Here is a 19,341-nt window from a genome sequence, read left to right as displayed (position 1 = left end):
TAGAAGTCCCACAACAACTATGAATATGAAGGGATGTTTGGTAGAGCTCAGCCCAGAAGTGAAGATGACTTTTTTTCGTGTCAGGAGAGACTTGAAAACTGCAAGTTGCTTCTGGTGAGAGAGAATTGGCCATCTGCAGAGACGTTGTCCAGGGGACTCCCAGATGTTTTACCATCCTGTGGGAGGTTTCTCTCATGTCCCCTCATGGGGAGCTGGAGATGACAGATGGGAGCTTACCCCACTCCCTGGATTCAAACCGGGAAGATGACTAAGCTGAGGCTATTGTACTTTGAACCTATCATGAGGTGATGCGACTCACTGGAACAGATGATAGCATTTGGAAAAGGAGGAAGATCACATTACAGATCGAGGAAGCAATGGATGCCTTTGCAAGACCTGAGCAGGACTGTTGATGAGAGAAGGGCTTGGGTGTCCCTCATAAGGTGGCCACAGGTCACAGATGACAGTTGACAACAAAGCAAAGTTGTTAGGCTGGGAATCAGCAGGAAACACGCTGAGGTTGGTAATTTCCATGGCTTCTGTGAAATATTTCCATTCTTGCACACATCCCTTAAGAATGCACCTGAGAAGCGTAGAGTGAGACATTCCAGTTTTTCTTGTTCGAAATTCTTCAAGAGAAGATTGCTTGGTCATTACGGCGTTCACTTCAAGTAAATACATCCAGAGTTCCTTCTCAAACATTTCCTCCCAGTTTTACTTAATAAACATGGAAGTCTCCAGTTTGGACTGACCTTAGACTTCAGAGAGGTCTCCTCCTTGTCCCAGGAAAGGCAGGAAATACCCCTCCCGCAAATGCTTGGGACATTTGGCAAACATCAACCTTGATGTACTTTGTTGGTCGTGTTTATTTTTGACCGTTGGGCCTTCCTGTTGAGAATTGCCCTGGATAGTGGATACGGTTCATGTGGGCTTTATCTTGTGCTTCCTACCTTTCAGAGTGCTTCCTACCTTCTTGTGCTTCCTATCTTTGTGCTCAGCAGTTCTGCCATGTAATTCTGGGTAGTTTGGATATGTGGACACACTTTTTTTGTCTCTTTCTTTACGTGGACCAAAAGTGATCAAAGTTTGGACTGGGATGTCCGATGGAAAGGAGGCTCTGCATGCCTTCTGATGAAGGATCCTTGGGTTTCGTGGTCTTGAAATGTCGGAGTGGGAGTCATGGGGCCTTGCCTTTGCTCCAGACAATGCTCCCATAGACAATGGAGAGTTCCGCCAGAAGCGTGCCTTGGCACAATGGTCGTGCGCAGAACAAAGTGTCCTTTAACCATGGATCGCAGCCGGTGTTGAGGAAGGCGAGCCAAAGAGAATCAGGCAGGCGGAAAGGGCAGTCATATAGCCGCGTCTGCTGTTATCTGTGCTCAGGAAGGGAACTACATGTAAGCCTTTCAGGTGTCTGTCCAAATTGGAAATGAATGTTGAGTCAAGTCTTGCAACCCGACTCGCAGCTTTGGAGGCCTGGCATTAGGAGAAACCCTTGGCGACGAAGTGGCAGAGCGAGAGTCAACAGAGATGGATTCATCCATTCATGGAAAAGATTTCTTTCCTTGCGTTCCATACTGGGTCTTACTTGACTTCCTCTGTCACCTCCCTGCGTTTAAAATAAAAGTCAGGTTTTTGGCTCATTTCCTTCCCCTCTAAGCTTTTCTTGTTTACTCCAGAGGCTGGAGATGTGTTTCTGTCTTATCCCGATTGAAATGCGCTCATTCCTGGAGAATTACAGGGCAGCCTTAATCTGTCAGTGTGTTGTGTTCTGTGTTATGCAGCAGGCAATAGTTCACCCCTGTTTTTTTCCTCTGTGGGATCATCATCATAGGCTATCACTTGTGGCCAAGTAAGGGAAGTGGATGAGGAACTACACAAAGGAACATTAGCTTCTTGCATAGGTAAAGGTAAAGGTTTCCCCTGACGTTAAGTACAGTTATGTCCAACTCTGGGAGTTGGTGCTCATCTCCATTTCTAAGCCGAAGAGCCAGCATTGTCCGTAGACACCTCCAAGGTCATGTGGCTGGCATGACTGCATGGAGCGCCGTTACCTTCCCGCTGGAGCGGTACCTATTGATCTACTCACATTTGCATGTTTTCGAACTACTAGGTTGGCAGAAGCTGGAGCTAACAGCGGGCGCTCACTCCGCTCCCCGGGTTTGAACCTGGGACCTTTCGGTCTGCAAGTTCAGAAGCTCAGCGCTTTAACACACTGAGCCAACGGAGGCTCCACCTTATTGCATGGGATGCCTAATAAGGAACATTAAGTGTGATTGATTTAGATCTACCACATCTATTTAATTACTCACCTTTTTGGCTAGTTATAATAAGTTTGTGTTGATGTGTTTATTTACTGTTTTGTTTTGTTTATTATGGTATTGAATGTTTGCCATCTTTTGTTGGAAACCACCCTGAGTCCCCTGGGGAGATAGGGTGGGTTATAAATAATTTATTATTATTATTATTATTATTATTATTATTATTGACACAACGACGTTGTATGACACAGCAAACAAGATAGATATGCTGGATTTCGTTTCACAAAACCACAAGTCGAACACTTCCCAAGTGTCTAGGACTGTGTGATGTATTTTCGGATGATGCGTGCAGATCCCAGCAGGGTGGCCTTTTGCAGTTGGCAGATCGTGATTTTGTCAATGTCTATTGTTTCCAAATGCCGGCTGAGATCTTTTGGCACGGCACCCAGTGTGCCCATCACTACCGGGACCACCTGCACTGGTTTCTGCCAGAGTCTTTGAAGTTCAATCTTGAGGTCCTGATAGCGGCTGAGTTTTTCCTGTTGTTTTTCGTCAATGCGACTGTCACCTGGGATGGCGACATCAATGATCCAAACCTTGTTCTTTTCCACAACTGTGATGTCTGGTGTGTTGTGTTCCAGAACTTTGTCAGTCTGGATTCGGAAGTCCCACAGTATCTTTGCGTGTTCATTTTCCACAACCTTTGCAGGTTTGTGATCCCACCAGTTCTTTACTGCAGGGAGGTGGTACTTGAGGCATAAGTTCCAATGAATCATTTGGGCCACAGAGTTGTGCCTCTGTTTGTAGTCTGTCTGTGCAATTTTCTTACAGCAGCTGAGGATATGATCAATTATTATTATTATTATTATTAATCATGCCGCTTCATGTGCACAGCACTGTGTGAGGGTGGCACATGGCATGTGGCAATAAATGTACTTTCAGAACACAGTTGTAAATTCAACAGAAATGCTAAAGAGAACTACTCAGTGTGCTTTCAGAACACAGTTGTAAATTCAACAGAAATGCTAAAGAGAACTACTCAGTGTGCTTTCAGAACACAGTTGTAAATTCAACAGCAATGCTAAAGAGAACTACTAAGTATCTGCAATATCCAGAATTGTGGGCCAGATTCCTGCATAGCATGATATCACTTCAGGGGCGAAATGAGGTTCCCGAAGGAGAAGGCTGTTGTCGTTCTTCAGCAGCCAAGTCATCATCCGGTGACATAGAAGCCAGTGTGAATCAGCCTCGTTTTTAAGAACCGCTTTACTGCTTTCTGGAATCTGGCTCAGCCACTTGCTTCAAGTCCAGTGGAAGAAGATAGAGAGTGACGCCTGGCGGCCATGAAAGAAAGAAAACCACATCCAAGGGCTCTTGACAGCAAGCTCTGGACGGAGCCTGTTTGGCCCCTCTGCTGTCAAAAAGCAGTGCCCTGAACACTATGAAAAGGCACATGTAGCCTATGGAAACATTTAGCTTCTCTTTGAAGTGGTTGCCTCTTTGTATGTGTTTAGAGTCACCTACTCACTGTGTTTGGAGAATGTGAGTCAGATGAGGGTTCACTCACTGCATTGCACAAACATGGAACAATACGTCTTCAAAATATAATGAAGCTGCAGATCCAACTCCTGCAGCTGAAGCCTTTTGCGTCTGCCTTGTTGCCATTGTAACGGCAGGAATGCAGCCTGTTCCTCACCTGGAATAAGTCAGTCTTGGAGGCATGCAGTGGTCATCCGGCTCCGGGCCGGTTTTAGCCCCGGCCTTGGGGCCCACCTGTTGTGACCAGAGAGGCTCGGCCAAAGCTGAGTGTTATGTCCAGCTACAATGGGACTGCTGAGTCAATGGGAATTTAGTAAATTAGTAATTGATGTCATTGATCCATTGGGCTCAATCTTGTGGCTGTGTTCCTTTCTGACTTAGGACAACCCTCAGGTTAATATATCACAGCAAGATGCATTTAAAGGGAGTTGTCATTGCCTTCTTATGAGGCTGTGAGAGTATGACCTGCCCTGGGGGGATGCATTTGCAGGCTCTTGAGTGCAATGGACATCTTCATGTTTTTTGTGAGCATAGAGAGAAACAGTTGCTGATTTGTTTTCCTCCTGATTCTGGACCTTTGCAGTTGCTACAGAGCCACTTTCCCTGTTTTCTTAAGGCTTCCTGACAGGAGAAAAATCCTGCCTGGTCCAAAGAAATGCTTGCCAAGTTCCCATGCCTCATTCTTTGTGACCTCACTTAAACTTCTCCTGGACTGTTTCAGAACTTCAGAGCTGTTTCCTGATCCTTGTGTGCATTGCGTCCATCACACTTTGAAAATCCTCCCATGTGGCCTTCCTCTCTGAGCTCATTTTAACTGCTTGGGAGAGGGGGATGGAATACTATTCTGTGATCTGTTATTTCAAGATGCTGACCAGTGACTCTTTAGAAAGCCCTCCTCCACCTTGGCTTTGGTTTAAATGGCTCTTATTCACAGAATTGTGAATAAACATGTCTATTTCTGTTGTAGATCAGGAACCAGAGGCTGATGGTTGAACTGATGATTTAGAGAGGATTGTGAGCTTTCCTGTGGATGATTTAGAGAGGATTGTGAGCTTTTCTGTGGTACAAAGTGATGGGCCCTCAAGTCCGGGAAATAATGGTTCTCTTTGTGAGAAAATCGGCTTGGAAAGTACAGGGCCTCAAGGGCATTCAGGAGAGTCAGAAGTCCCAACAGCAGGTAAGGAATTGTGTGAAGAGCTGAGTGATAAGGAGGGTTCCCCTGGAAACCCATCTGCAGCTATGGAGATCGAAAAAAGTATTTGTTTACAAATCAGAGCCGAAAATAGATTGCGTCATTCAGAGAGATTACGTGGGAAAGTTGGGAAAGAATTTCACGGGAAACAGAATTATTTCATGGGTGTCTATTAAGCAGCAAGTTGTTTATCTTAAGGTCAGTTCAGGCAACACTGTGTTAGAATGAGAAGCTAAGCCTGAGTCAAGTTTTGATTTTGGATTTAATATATTCTGAAAATTTTCTATGTTCCTGTTCATGTATTCCTGTTCAAGTCTTACTAGTTATATCTTCCTGATTGTGGACTTCAGTTGTATCTGTGATTCCTGGCTGTTCCTAGATTTTGCCACCTTTGGAACTTTATGAGACATTTGGATTATTGTTTAATTCTCACCTTTTGCTAAACCTTTTTGGATTATATATCTTCCTTTCTTATTCCTGATTTTTATATGCCTTTTATATGTTTGTTTTTTTACAATAAACTGTTTGCTTATATTCCTGGACTCTGGTACAGTAGTCATTGTTGTTTACAGGCCTGGAGTGCAGCAATTTCCCCCCAAAGCCGAGTCAGAACCTTCTGAGATTCTGGGATTAGGATCTTAAAACGAAATGGGAACAAAAGGGGCTGCTGTGGTTTTTAGTTTTGAATATGTTTAATGGATTTTAACTGATTTTTTAAAATACCAATGATATTTAATTCTGTTTTAATGTTTATATATTTGTAGATTTTTTTAAGTATTGAAATTCTTTTAATGTAAGCCTCTGAGTCTCCTTGTGGGGAGAAAAAGCAGGGTATAAATAAACATAATAAGAATAATAACAACAAACCCCCAAATTCTCCTGGTGCCCAGAGACAGGCTTTCATGTCTTTGTCTGGCTTTTTATTAAAGGGAGCCCTGGTTGGCTCTGCCCTCCCTCAATATTGACTTTGAAGGTCTAGGGTGGCCATGCATGTGTTGTTGTTGTTGTTGTTGCTGTTGTTGTTGTTGTTGCTTATTTCATTGCATCTGCCTATATTTTTCAGGTCTCTCCAGGCCATGGAAAGCAAGGGCTTCCGCCGCGGGAGTTTCCAGAGCAGCACCAGCGATGAAGACCTGGTGGAGGTCGGCGGAGGAACGCTGGACTTCTCCATCGCAGATGATGTCCCTCCTTTGGACCGGGAGATGGCCGAAGGTAAGGCTGACAGAGCCAGACAGGGAGCCTTGCTTTGCCCTGCAGGTGGAGTCCTTGTTCTGCCGCTTGGCTTATTATCAGGCAGAAGGAGCAGAGTGCACCTGAAAATTGACCCAAGATCCAGACGAAGTGAAAACATTAATATCAAGACTGCCGTTTATTTTCTGAGCCCAATTCAAGGTGCAGGTTATCACCTACAAAGCCCTTAACGGTTTGGGATCCACCTACCTTAGAGACCGCATCTCCCCCTATGAACCCACACGATCTCTTCGCTCGTCGGGGGAGGCCCTCCTCTCGCTTCCTTCACCCTCGCAGTCGCGGTGGGTGGGGACAAGGGAGAGGGCCTTCTCCGTCGTGGCCCCCCGGCTTTGGAACTTGCTCCCCAGGGAGATCAGGCAGGCCCCCATCCTCCTCTCCTTTCAGAGGAGCCTGAAAACCTGGCTCTTCCAAAAGGCCTTTGATGATTGACCTTTGTAGGTTCGACCTATTTGCCTACTTAGTATAGACCCATAGGTATGCCTTCTCAGTATTATACTTAGCACTTTAATGACTACGTCAGTTGGGCAACTACCCCTGCCTGATGACTGACATTTTTTGCACTTTGGCCCAGATCTGTGATTTTAACCCATGTTTTTAACACCTTATTTTGTATGTTGACCTTTTATGACCGTTTTTATCGATATTGTTGTTTTATTGTTGAGTGATTTGCTTTATTGTTTTGCTTGCTTTTATATTGTTGTGTTTGGGCATGGCCCCATGTAAGCCGCCCCGAGTCCCTTCGGGGAGATGGGGCGGGGTATAAGAATAAAGTTGTTGTTGTTGTTATTATTATTATTATTATTATTATTATTAAGACAGATTCTGCTGGATTTAGAGGAACTGAGCACAGTACTTTGCCCTAAGGCAGTGGTTCTCAACCTGTGGGTCCCCATATGTTTTGGCCTTCAACTCCCAGAAATCCTAACAGCTGGTAAACTGGCTGGGATTTCTAGGAGTTGTAGGCCAAAACACCTGAGGACCCATAGGTTGAGAACCACTGCCCTAAGGGGTCTTCTTGGTCCTGGCTTATTCCAGTCACTCTGCAACGTTAGGCATCAATTTACCATGCTGTGTGCCTTTAAGACTTAGAGGACTCTAAACAGGAGGAAGACTTGCTTTGGCCAGACAGGAAAAAGATTTCCTCTACCAATCATCATCATCATCATCATCATCATCATCATTTGTTACCCACCTATCCGTGTGGCTCAGGATGGGGTACAACATGGTGATAACAGTGAGATAAAAACATAACACGATTAAAATATCAAACATCAAAACATCCGGGCGTCCCCTGGGCAACGTCCTTGCAGACAGCCAATTCTCTCACTCCAGAAGCAACTCTGGTTGCTCCTGACACGAATATATATATATATATATATATATATATATATATATATATATATAACAAATATATACAGGTGCAATGCAGATTAAAATGCACCAATAAAATGCCTTTTAAAATCCACAAGTTTGAATGAATTGTGTTGGTGTGATGGAAGAGATGAGTCTTAAGTTGTGCCTTAAAAACTGACAGCCGATTTAGGCATCGCATTTCTCTTCCTTTGGCAGGCCGCTCCTGAGGCTGAAGGGCACTCAGGTTGGTGCCAGCAGTCAAAACCAGCACCTTGAATTGGGCCTGGAAAGGATTTGGCAGCCAGTGTAGGTGCTTTAGCAGGGGACGGTATGCTCCCTGGATCCAGCACCTGTTAATAACCTTGCTGCAGATCTCTGAACTAATTGAAGTTTCTGGACACTCTTCAGGGCCAGCCCCATGCAGAGCCCATTACAGTAGTCTAAGTGAGACCCCCCCCCCCCGAAAGTGCTACCCTGTTTCCCTGAAAATAAGACATCCCCAGAAAATAAGACCTAGTAGAGGTTTTGCTGAATTGCTAAATATAAGGCCTCCCCTGAAAGTAAGACCTAGCAAAGTTTTTGTTTGGAAGCATGCAGGATCGGTAAATGTACATACCATAGATGGTTGTACATGGAAATAAAGGTAGTAACAAGAAATAATAATAATAATATAATAATAACTTTATTCTTGTATCCCACCTCCATCTCCCAGAAGGGACTCAGGGCAGCTTACAGACAAGCCCAACAACAACATACATTTACATACAAATAGAAATTTAAAACAGTAATTTAAAAACAGTCTAGCAATAAAATATAATATAGAAATTCTTGAAAGGGTTCACAGTTTGGTTACACTGGTTTGTGATGACAACCACTGTACAGTAGATAATACATTTTCATTTTTTTAAAAATTCAACCATAAATTTGAATTCTTCTTTGTGGAAAAATAAGACATCCCCTGAAAAAAGACCTAGCGCATCTTTGTGAGCAAAAATTAATATGAGACACTGTCTTATTTTCGGGGAAACAGGGTAAGAAGCAACTCCACAGCCATTCGTCCCCCGGCTCACCTCTGCTCCTCCTCTCCCCTTGGCAGCTAGGGCTGCTAAAAATGATTAACCTGGCCCATTGTTGCTTTCCTGTGGAGAAAACGACTTTGCTCCCTCCTCTCCTCTCCTCTTTGGGAACTTTGCATTCCTTCCTTCTGGGGAGTTTCTCCAGGAGAGCCTCCTGTCCCTGGGCTGCTTCCGCCTGCCTTGTCTGCCTTGGAGGAAGGGGCAGGTGGGGTTTTGGGGGCTCCAAATGGAGAAGCAGGATCCCAGCCCCTCCTGTGGCCCCAAGGCTGCTGCGAACGGAGCGTCCCTCCCAGGTCTGTGACCCTCTGCCTTAGAACCGATTTGGATCAAGAGAGAGCAAGGTTCTTGCTCTTTGGCCCCTCTTGACCCAATCTGTTGCAGGAATTTGCTTGCAAATGGGGAGGAGGCTCTAAAAACCAGCACTTGGGAGCTGAGTGGTTTGTGTTGTCTGCTTTTTCCCGGCCACCCTTTTGGAGTGGGGCATTGCCTGGCAGCAAAGAAGAGCGGGGAATGGTCTTATTTGTGCCAGGCCCCCAGACCTTATCATCAGGAGAAAACAGGACGATTTACATCCTGAGGGGTCTAAGAAGGAAAAGCAGGCCAAGAGGGAAGAGGCGAAGCAACTGAACATCAAGCTAATGCTAACCCTGGGGAAAGGGAGCATGAATTCTCCCGTCGTGCCCTGCTTTTAGGGGTCTTCTGAGGTGGGAAGCCAGTCTAGTTCTTGAGGCCCTCACTTGAGATGCCCCACTGAAACCACCAATGCTTTTCTTTACCTTCCTTGCAGGTTTCTCTTCCTACAATGGAGGTGGGATGAACGGAGCTAGCAAGATGATGGATTTCCTAGAGGAGCCGGTCCCAGGCGTGGGGACCTATGAGGACTTCAACACCATCGACTGGGTGCGAGAGAAGTCTCGCGACCGAGACCGGCACCGAGAGGTGAGCCGGAGGGCAAGGCGGGCGGAGGCAGAAACATCTCAGGACCCCAACGTAGGAACCAGGGCCATTCTCGGTCATGGAATCATACGAGGGCTATCCAGAAAGTAGGTTACGTTTTGGATTTTAAAAAGGACAAAGTATAGGATAAATAATTTACCATATGCAGCTGAAAGGCACATTCCAATACTACAATCTCATGTAATCCCCACTGAAATCTAGGCACATTTCATATACATAAATGAGTTTGAAAAGGTCTGCCCCAGTAAATTTGCCGCCTCTCTCCTCCGTTTCCAACAATGGGGGCGTGGCTGGCAGCGCAGCGTTTTGGCTACTCTGCAGGAAGGGAGAAGGGGGAAGAGCTGAGGACACAATCAGGGAATTTACTGGAGCAGTACTTTTCAAACTCATTTATCTATATGAAACGTGCCTAAATTTCAACAGGGATTATATGAGATTGTAGTATTGGAATGTGTCTTTCAGCTGCATATGGTAAATGATTTATCCTATACTTCATCCTTTTAAAAATCCAAAACGTAACCTACTTTCTGGATAGCCCTCGTAGAATCCTAGAGTTGGAAGAGATCTTTAAAGGCCATCCAGTCCACCCCCCACTTCTGAGTCCCCTCGGGGAGATAGAGCAGAATATAAATAAAGTACCCGTATATACTCGAGTATAAGCTGATAATAATAATAATTATTATTATTTTATTTTTATACCCCGCCCCATCTCCCCGAAGGGACTCGGGGCGGCTTACATGGGGCCAAGCCCGGACATCAACAATATAAAAACAGAGCAATAAAACAGATCCATCAACAATAAAAACAAGTCATAAAAATCACATAGAATATATACTGATAAAATCTTGGATTAGATCCAAAGAAACTGGGCCGAAAGTGCAAGTTTCGACCCGAATATAAGCCGAGGCACCTAATTTTACCACAAAAAACTGGGAAAACATTGACTCCAGTATAAGCCGAGGGTGTTACATTTCAGAAATAAAAATAGATACCAGTAAAATTACATTAATTGAGGCATCAGTAGGTTAAATGTTTTTGAATATTTGCATCAAGCTCAAATTTAAGATAAGACTGTCCAACTCTGATCAAATCATTATTCTCATCTTCTTCAATGTAAATGTGCATATGTATCCTTTTAATAATAATAGAGTAAAATAATACATGTAAAAATAATAATGATAAATACAAGAAAATAATACATGTGATAATAGAGTAAAATAATAAATGCAATAATAATAATAATAAGATCAGAGCTGCAATAAATCACTCTGACCATGAGGTCATGAGTTCGAGGCCAGCCCGTGGCGGGGTGAGCACCTGTCAATTAAAAATAAAAAATAGCCCCTGCTCATTGCTGACCTAGCAACCCAAAAGATAGTTGCATCTATCAAGTAGGAAATAAGGTACCACTTATAAAATTGGGGAGGCAAGTTTAACTAATTAACAACGTTGGAATGAGGAAGTGCCATCAGAGTGGATGATGAAGCAGCTGCTCCCCCTGTGGCCAGAATCGAACATCCCCTCAGGAGAAGGTTAAATTGCCTCTGCGTCTATCTGTCTGTTGTCTCTGTCTCGGTTCGATGTGTTTATGGGCATTGAATGTTTGCCCTATATGTACATAATGTGATCTGCCCTGAGTCCCCTTCGGGGTGAGAAGGGCGGAATATAAATACTGTAAATTTAAATTTAAATTTAAGCCGAAGAGCCGGCGTTGTCCGTAGACACCTCCAAGGTAATGTGGCCGGCATGACTGCATGGAACGCTGTTACCTTCCCGCCGGAGCAGTACCTATTGATCTACTCACATTTGCATATTTTCGAACTGCTAGGTTGGCAGAAGCTGGAGCTAACAGCGGGTGCTCACTCCGCACCACGGATTTGAACCTGGGACCTTTCGGTCTGCAAGTTCAGCAGCTCAGTGCTTTAACACACTGAGCCACCGGAGGCTCCATTCTCAAGTATAAGCTGACCTAAATATAAGCCAACCAGGATCCTCACCCGAGTATAAGCCGAGGGGGGCTTTTTCAGTCTCAAAAAAAGGGCTGAAAAACTATAGAATCATAGAATAGTAGAGTTGGAAGAGACCTCATGGGCCATCAAGTCCAACCCCCCGCTAAGAAGCAGGAAATCGCATTCATAGCACCCCTGACAGATGGCAATCCAGCCTCTGCTTAAAAGCCTCCAAAGAAGGAGCCTCCACCACAGCCCGGGGGAGAGAGTTCCACTGCCGAACAGCCCTCACAGTGAGGAAGTTCTTCCTGATGTTCAGGTGGAATCTCCTTTCCTGTAGTTTGAAGCCATTGTTCCATGTCCTAGTAGTCTTCAGGGCAGCAGAAAACAAGCTTGCTCCCTCCTCCCTATGACTTCCCCTCACATATTTGTACATGGCTATCATGTCTCCTCTCAGCCTTCTCTTCTGCAAGCTAAACATGCCCAGCTCTTTAAGCCGCTCCTCATAGGGCTTGTTCTCCAGACCCTTAATCAAAACTAGGCTTATACTTGAGTATATACAGTATATTATTATTATTATTATTATTATTATTATTATTATTATTATTATTATTATTAACCCCATGAGCCTCCCTGCTTTCTTCCACTTGCACCCAGATCACCAGCAGAAGCAAGGAGTCCACCTGGGCCCTGATCCACAGCGTGAGCGACGCCTTCTCTGGCTGGCTGCTGATGCTGCTAATAGGACTGTCAGCAGGTGAGTAGGAAAAGAAGGGAAAGAGAGGAGAGGCCCTGTTTGGGCCCCAGCCCTGTTGGTGGGTCTGTTTGGGTTGGGTCGCAAAGGGATCCTGTCTCCCACTGCTGAGGGTCCCTCTTTGTCAGCGCAGGGGCCCTGGCCGGCCTGATTGACATCTCTGCCCACTGGATGACCGACCTGAAGGAAGGCGTGTGCCTGAACCGTTTCTGGTACAACCACGAACATTGCTGCTGGAACTCAACCAAGGTCACCTTCCAGAACCGGGACAAATGCCCTGAATGGAGGACCTGGGCCCAGCTCCTGACCGGCCGAGAAGAAGGGGTGAGTGCAGGATCCTTCTATCTTTGTATTCATGCGGCCCGCCCTTGTTATTACTGTTTCTTTGACTTGTGTTGTAATGTATATTATTACTTATTGTATTGTTTAATTGCTCTATGATATGTTGTTTTTATATTTTGTTATATTGTTTTGCTTTGGGCATGGCCCCATGTAAGCCGCCCCGAGTCCCCATTGGGGAGATGGTGGCGGGGTATAAATAAAGTTTTATTATTATTATTATTATTATTACATGTGGTGGAATTGCAAATGGGCAAAAGAATATTGGAAGAAAATGCATGAAAATATTCAACAGATTTTAGGTGTTAATTTTCAGAAACATCTGGAAATTTACTTATTGAATATCTTTAAACTGCCCCCCGGATCAAATGAAGAGAAGATTTTAACATTCTTATCAACAGCGGCCAGGATTGTCTACGCTAGATACTGGAAACAAGATAAGATACCTACGATAGAAGAATGGCTAGTCAAAATACTAGAAATAAAAAATATGGATAGATTAACTTTTTGATAGCCAAACACCAAGGAAGACCGAGGAAAGAAACCGATTGGAGAAAATTAGAAAAATATTTTAAAAATATTTAAAAATATTTAAAATCTAAAAAAATCAACTAAAAGAAAAGAAAATTAAGAAGATTGAAAGAAGAAGGGAAAACTAAGCCACTTCTCTCCAGCAATATATATTGAAGACTGAGAAGACTGATACAAATTACTGAGAAAAGAATGTGGAACTGTATTAAGGATTTGTACAGAATGTAAAGGAAAATGATATACAACCAATGGGAATGTCCTGGAAGTACCACCCCCGTAACCTTTTTCCAACCCTGAATCTCCCCTCCTTTACTCACCCCACCATCCCCCCCCCCTGTTTCCCTTCCTCAATCCTAACCCCTTTTACCCCCAAATGTTTTTATGTATACCAAAATTTAAATAAAGATTATTTTATAAAAAAAGAAGAAGGGGTGAGTGCAGACCCCGTGGGAGGTGGGAGGAGGAGGCACTTGGCACATGCAGCCCTCCCCTCCAACAGGCTGCAACGACTCTCGGCTCACCTTTGGGCGAATGGGCAGGCCTTCCGAGGCATCATCACAAGGACTGACATGTCCACTCTTTCTCCATTTAGGGAGCAGTGGCTTACATCCTCAACTACTTCCTCTACGTCCTCTGGGCGCTACTCTTCTCTCTCCTGGCCGTGCTGCTTGTCCGGGGCTTTGCACCTTACGCCTGTGGCTCGGGGATCCCAGAGGTAAGGCTATAAGAACAACAACAACACTATGTAACACAATTTTTGTTCCTGGGTTATAAATGTCATTCCCTAATTGGTTCTATCATAAAAACATGGGGAAAGTATATTAAATTGCAAAAAAGCTTTGTTTTCGCAGTAAATCCTGCTATAGTACATATAGAACAACTACTTTTAAAGGAAGGACCGCAGAATTAAACAAGAAATAACACTTTCAAACCTTGGACAGTCTAATTTTTTTCGTGTCAGGAACGATTTGAGAAACTGCAATTCGCTTCTGGAGTGAGAGAATTGGCCATCTGCAAGGACGTTGCCCAGGGGACGCGCAGATGTTTTGATGTTTTTACCATCCTTGTGGGAGGCTTCTCTCATGTCCCCGCATGGAGCTGGAGCTGATAGAGGGAGCTCATCCGCGCTCTCTCACATCTGTGGCAGGCATCCTTAGAAGTTGGGAGGTCTGTTGGAAACTAGGCAATCTATGGAATATCCAGGGTACAAAAAATAACTCTTGTCTGTTTGAACCAAGTGTAAATGTTGCAATTGGCCAGTTTGATTAGCATTGAATGGCCTTGCAGCTACAAAGCCTGGGGAATCATTTGTTGGGAGGTGCTAGCTGGCTCTGATTGTTTTCTGTCTGGGATTCCCATGTTTTTTAGTGTTTCTGGGATTCGAACCTAGCAGCTTGCAGATCAGCAGCCCAACCTTCAAATCACAAGGCTTTAACCCACTACTCCACTGGGGGCTCCATAATTAAAACATGTAAACATTGTAATCATTTTGTAAATATACATACATATTAAATGTAGTTCTTTAAAAGATTCATATCAAAATGTATTTCTAGAAAATACATTTTAAAATATACAGAACAGAGAATAAACACAAGACATGAGAAACGTGTCTGTGGGGCCTCCCATTCCTACTCCCTGCTTGTACCCGATTCCTGCCTTGACCTTCCTCTTTCTCCCCCTCCTTTTAGATCAAGACCATTCTGAGTGGTTTCATCATCCGGGGCTACCTGGGCAAGTGGACGCTGGTCATCAAGACGGTCACGCTGGTGCTGGCCGTCTCCTCGGGGCTGAGCCTGGGCAAGGAGGGGCCCTTGGTCCATGTTGCCTGCTGCTGCGGGAACATCCTCTGCCACCTCTTCACCAAGTACCGCAAGAATGAGGCCAAGCGCCGAGAGGTGAGACCCGGTGCCCTCCGAATGGCGGTGCCTTTGCCATCCTTGTGGTGCAGGTTCGAAGCGCTAGGAGCCATTTGCAAAGCACTTGGCCTTATTATTATTATTATTTATTACAATATTTATATCCCGCCCTTCTCACCCAACAGGGGACTCAGGGCGGCTTACAATAAAACACATATATAAAAATTGTATAATACACTATAAATCAGTTAAAAATTATTAAATTACATTGGACATTCATAAAACACATAAAATACAGATGGCCGTGTTCAAGTTTAAAAGACCGGGTCTGTCAATTGAGTTCCAGCGTACATAATAATAATTAGCACTGCTAATTGTTATTCGGAAGCCTGGCCCCAAAACCAAGTTTTAACTTTCCTACGGAAGGATAGGAGAGAGTGACCCTGCCTGACTTCACTGGGGAGGGCGTTCCATAGGCAGGGAGCCACTACTGAAAAGGCCCTGTTTCTCGTCCCCGCCAGCCGCACCTGTGAGGCTGACGGGACCGTGAGCAGGGCCTCATCTGATGATCTTAAGCTTCGAGGTGGGTCGTAGCGGGGGACACGTTCAGACAGATAAGCTGGGCTGGAACCATTTAGAGCTTTATAAATTAAAGCCAGCACCTTGAATTGTGCTTGGTAGCTCCAGTTATTAACCTGGCAGCCTCCTATTGGACTAATTGAAGCTTCCAAGCAGTCTTCAAAGGCAGCCCCATGTAGAGTGCATTGCAGTAGTCTAAACGGGATGTAACGAGAGCGTGGACCACTGTGGCCAAGTCTGGCTTCCCAAGGCTGGCACACAAGTTTTAATTGTGCGAAGGTTCCCCTAGCCACCGCTGAGACCTGGGGTTCCAGGCTCAACGATGAGTCTAGAATCACCCCCAGAATGTGAACCTGCGCCTTCAGGGGGAGTGTGACCCCATCCAGCACAGGCTGTAACCCTATTCCCTGTTCGGCCTTCTGACTGACCAGGAGGACCTCTGTCTTGTCTGGATTCAATTTCAATTTGTTGGCCCTCATCCAGTCCAACACAGCGGCCAAGCACCGGTTCAGGACCTGAACAGCCTGACCCCCAGGTGACCCCTCCCTTTATCCTTCCAGGTCTTATCGGCGGCGGCTGCTGCAGGGGTCTCTGTGGCCTTTGGGGCTCCCATTGGAGGGGTCCTCTTTAGCCTGGAAGAGGTAAGTAATGGTCACTCTGCTGGGTCCTTGCTTTGATCAGCCTGGCCTTCGTTGGGGCTGCTGCTTGGAGCATTGTTATGAAGACTCTCTGTTTACCAGAACCCAAGCAACCCATAGCTTTCAAGCAACCGACAAAAAATATCAAAAAAGGAATTCTGCATTCACAAAGCTGTTTTTATAATATAGTAAAACTGTGTGACATTAAGATACGTTTGTCTTTACTTGTCTCAATTTGCTTTTAATGACTGCATTTCAAAATTAATGTCAATATAGAAATTATCATATGGGGTATAGTATTAGTTAGGCCTATTTTTAATTGTCAGGAGTAGTAGCCATTTAAGCACCTGCCATTCCCCTGAGTTGCCTTGAGTTCACTGAGAGTCTCTGAAAGTCTTAAATGGCTACTACTCCTGGCAATTGAGGGGTGGGTAAGATAATGTTGTTATTGTTAGAATAGAATCATAGAATTGGAAGAGACTCCAAGGGCCGTCTAGTCCAACCTCTGACCATGCAGGAAAAACATAACACTATGTAACAAAATTTTCAAAATTTTCTGTTCCTGGTGTTATTCCTGTTTAATTGTGCAGTACTTACTTTAAAAGTAGTTGTTATGCTCCAGAAACATTGTTTTTCTGGCTATGCCATTTTTAACCATTTGTGCAGACTGCAAAAACAAAGTTTTATCCAGTTTAATAAACCTTTCCCATATTTTATGATAGAACCAATTAGGAAATGGCATTTATATGCGATTTCCTGCTTCTTAGCGGGGGGTTGGACTAGATGGCCCTTGAGGTCTCTTCCAACTCTACTATTCTATGATTCTATTCTATGATTCTATAAAACAGGAACAAAAATCCTGTCATTTAATGTAATCAAAGCCCTTCCTACAAATGGCCATCCAGCCTCTGTTTAAAAGGAAGGAGCTTCCACTGGACTCCGAGGCAGAGAGTTCCCCTATTGGACAGTTCTTACTGTCAGGAAGTTCTAAATTCAGTGAAATGTCCTTTCCTGGAATTTGAATTTATTGTTCTAAGTCCTAGTCTCCAGGGCCGCAAAAAACAAGCCTGCTTCCTCTTCCTTATGACATCCCTTCAGGTATTGAAACATGGCTCTCATGTCCCCTCTCAACCTTCTCTCCTGCCTTTTGAGTGATTTAATCTAATGCAAGAACCGGTTCTTGTTATTCAGTAACTTGGCAGCTGAGCCAAATCCAAATCCAAAGGGAAGCTTGCCTATACCCTGTGGAATAGAGGAGAGGGGTGTCATTACACTACGTAACATGATTTTTGTTCCTAGGTTATAAATGTAGTTTCCTAATTGGTTCTATCAGAAAAACATGGGAAAAGTTTATTAAACTGTTGTGGGAAGGACATCCTGCTATAACACATTTTGCTATAGTTTTTCAATGAATATCTCCAAGAGTCTCAACCTAGTTTGTGACAGCCACAAAAACGAAGTTTCTGGAGTAGAACAATTATTTACAAAGTAAGTGCCACACAATTAAACAGAAAATAACACTTTCATAGAATCATAGAATAGTAGAGTTGGAAGAGATTTCATGGGCCATCCAGTCCAACCCCATTCTGCCAAGAAGCAGGAAATCACATTCAAAGTACCCCCGACAGATGGCCATCCAGCCTCTACTTAAAAGCCTCCAAAGAAGGAGCCTCCACCACAGTCCGGGGCAGAGAGTTCCACTGCCGAACAACTCTCACAGTGAGAAAGTTCTTCCTGATGTTCAGGTGGAAACTCCTTTCCTGTAGTTTGAAGCCATTGTTTCATTGCGTCCTAGTCTGCAGGGCAGCAGAAAACAAGCTTGCTCCCTCCTCCCTATGACTTCCCCTCACATATTTGTACATGGCTATCACATCTCCTCTCAGCCTTCTCTTCTGCAGGCTAAACATGCCCAGTTCTTTAAGGCGCTCCTCATAGGGCTTGTTCTCCAGACCCTTGATCATTTTAGTTGTCTTCCTCTGGATGCTTTCCAGCTTGTCAACATCTCCCTTCAATTGTGGTGCCCAGAATTGGACACAGTATTCCAGGTGTGGTCTGACCAAGGCAGAATAGAGGGCGAGCATGACTTCCCTGGATCTAGACACTAGACTCCTATTTATGCAGGCCAGAATCCCATTGGCTTTTTTAGCAGCCGCATCACATTGTTGGCTCATGTCTAACTCGTTGTCCACGAGGACTCCAAGGTCTTTTTCGCACCAGTTCCTTCAAACCAGGAACAGAATTTTTTTCACCTTTTGTTACATAATATTATCCAGAGTTCTCTGATTTGGGTGCCCCGCATGACATGAGACTGAGCCATGCCCCATGTCTCCTCCTCCTCTCCTCCTTCTCCCAGGTGAGCTACTACTTCCCCCTGAAGACCCTGTGGCGCTCCTTCTTCGCTGCCTTGGTGGCTGCTTTCACCCTGCGCTCCATCAACCCCTTCGGCAACAGCCGCCTGGTGCTCTTCTACGTGGAGTTCCACACGCCGTGGCACCTCCTGGAGCTGGTACCCTTTGTGCTGCTCGGGATCTTTGGGGGCCTCTGGGGAGCCTTCTTCATACGCAGCAACATTGCCTGGTGCCGCCGGCGCAAGACCACGCGCCTGGGCCGCTTCCCTGTAACGGAGGTGATGGCGGTCACGGCCCTGACGGCCCTGCTGGCCTTCCCCAACGAATACACCCGCATGAGCACCAGTGAGCTCATCTCTGAGCTCTTCAATGACTGCAGCCTTCTGGATGCCTCCCAGCTCTGCGACTACAGCAACGACTACAACAGCACCAAGGGCGGCAGCCTGCCCAACCGGGCCGCTGGCAGTGGGGTCCGCACCGCCATGTGGAAGCTGGCCCTGGCCCTGCTCCTCAAGGCCTCCATCACCATCTTCACCTTTGGCATGAAGGTCAGTTGGAGGCACACCGAAAGGGATGGGCCTTTGGGGCCACCGTGGGGGCATGGAGGGGGGTAATGGTGAAAGTGCTGGGATAATGAGGAAAGTGCCAGTCCAGTTTTGTAAAATCTGTCTTCTGTGGCTGCTCCTCTTTTTTAATCTTCTTTTTTTATTTGTTTTTA

The 19,341-nt window shown here is 45.0% G+C and overlaps 1 protein-coding gene across 3 annotated transcripts in view; it reads left to right on the top strand.

Moving 5' to 3' along the window:
* The window catches only part of clcn5 (chloride voltage-gated channel 5), a 35,520-nt gene that overhangs the window by 8,535 nt on the left and 7,644 nt on the right, over positions 1–19,341 (top strand). The window contains exons 1-9 of one of the 3 annotated variants that reach the window (XM_062963998.1): positions 4,636–4,977; positions 6,056–6,204; positions 9,460–9,611; positions 12,236–12,335; positions 12,466–12,656; positions 13,795–13,917; positions 14,891–15,097; positions 16,198–16,278; positions 18,629–19,171. In XM_062963998.1, the coding sequence (XP_062820068.1) occupies positions 6,069–6,204; positions 9,460–9,611; positions 12,236–12,335; positions 12,466–12,656; positions 13,795–13,917; positions 14,891–15,097; positions 16,198–16,278; positions 18,629–19,171 (1,533 nt within the window). In that variant the 5' untranslated portion in view covers positions 4,636–4,977; positions 6,056–6,068. Of the gene's footprint in view, positions 1–4,635; positions 4,978–6,055; positions 6,205–8,805; positions 8,966–9,459; positions 9,612–12,235; positions 12,336–12,465; positions 12,657–13,794; positions 13,918–14,890; positions 15,098–16,197; positions 16,279–18,628; positions 19,172–19,341 lie in introns of those variants that run through there. The other 2 variants (XM_008121642.3, XM_008121643.3) reach the window with 2 other exon arrangements.

Source organism: Anolis carolinensis, unplaced genomic scaffold, assembly GCF_035594765.1.
Source record: "Anolis carolinensis isolate JA03-04 unplaced genomic scaffold, rAnoCar3.1.pri scaffold_12, whole genome shotgun sequence".
In the NCBI taxonomy this organism is placed as follows: Eukaryota; Metazoa; Chordata; class Lepidosauria; order Squamata; family Dactyloidae; genus Anolis; species Anolis carolinensis.
Note: the sequence above shows the minus strand (reverse complement) of the source record. Positions and strands in the feature narration are given on the sequence as shown.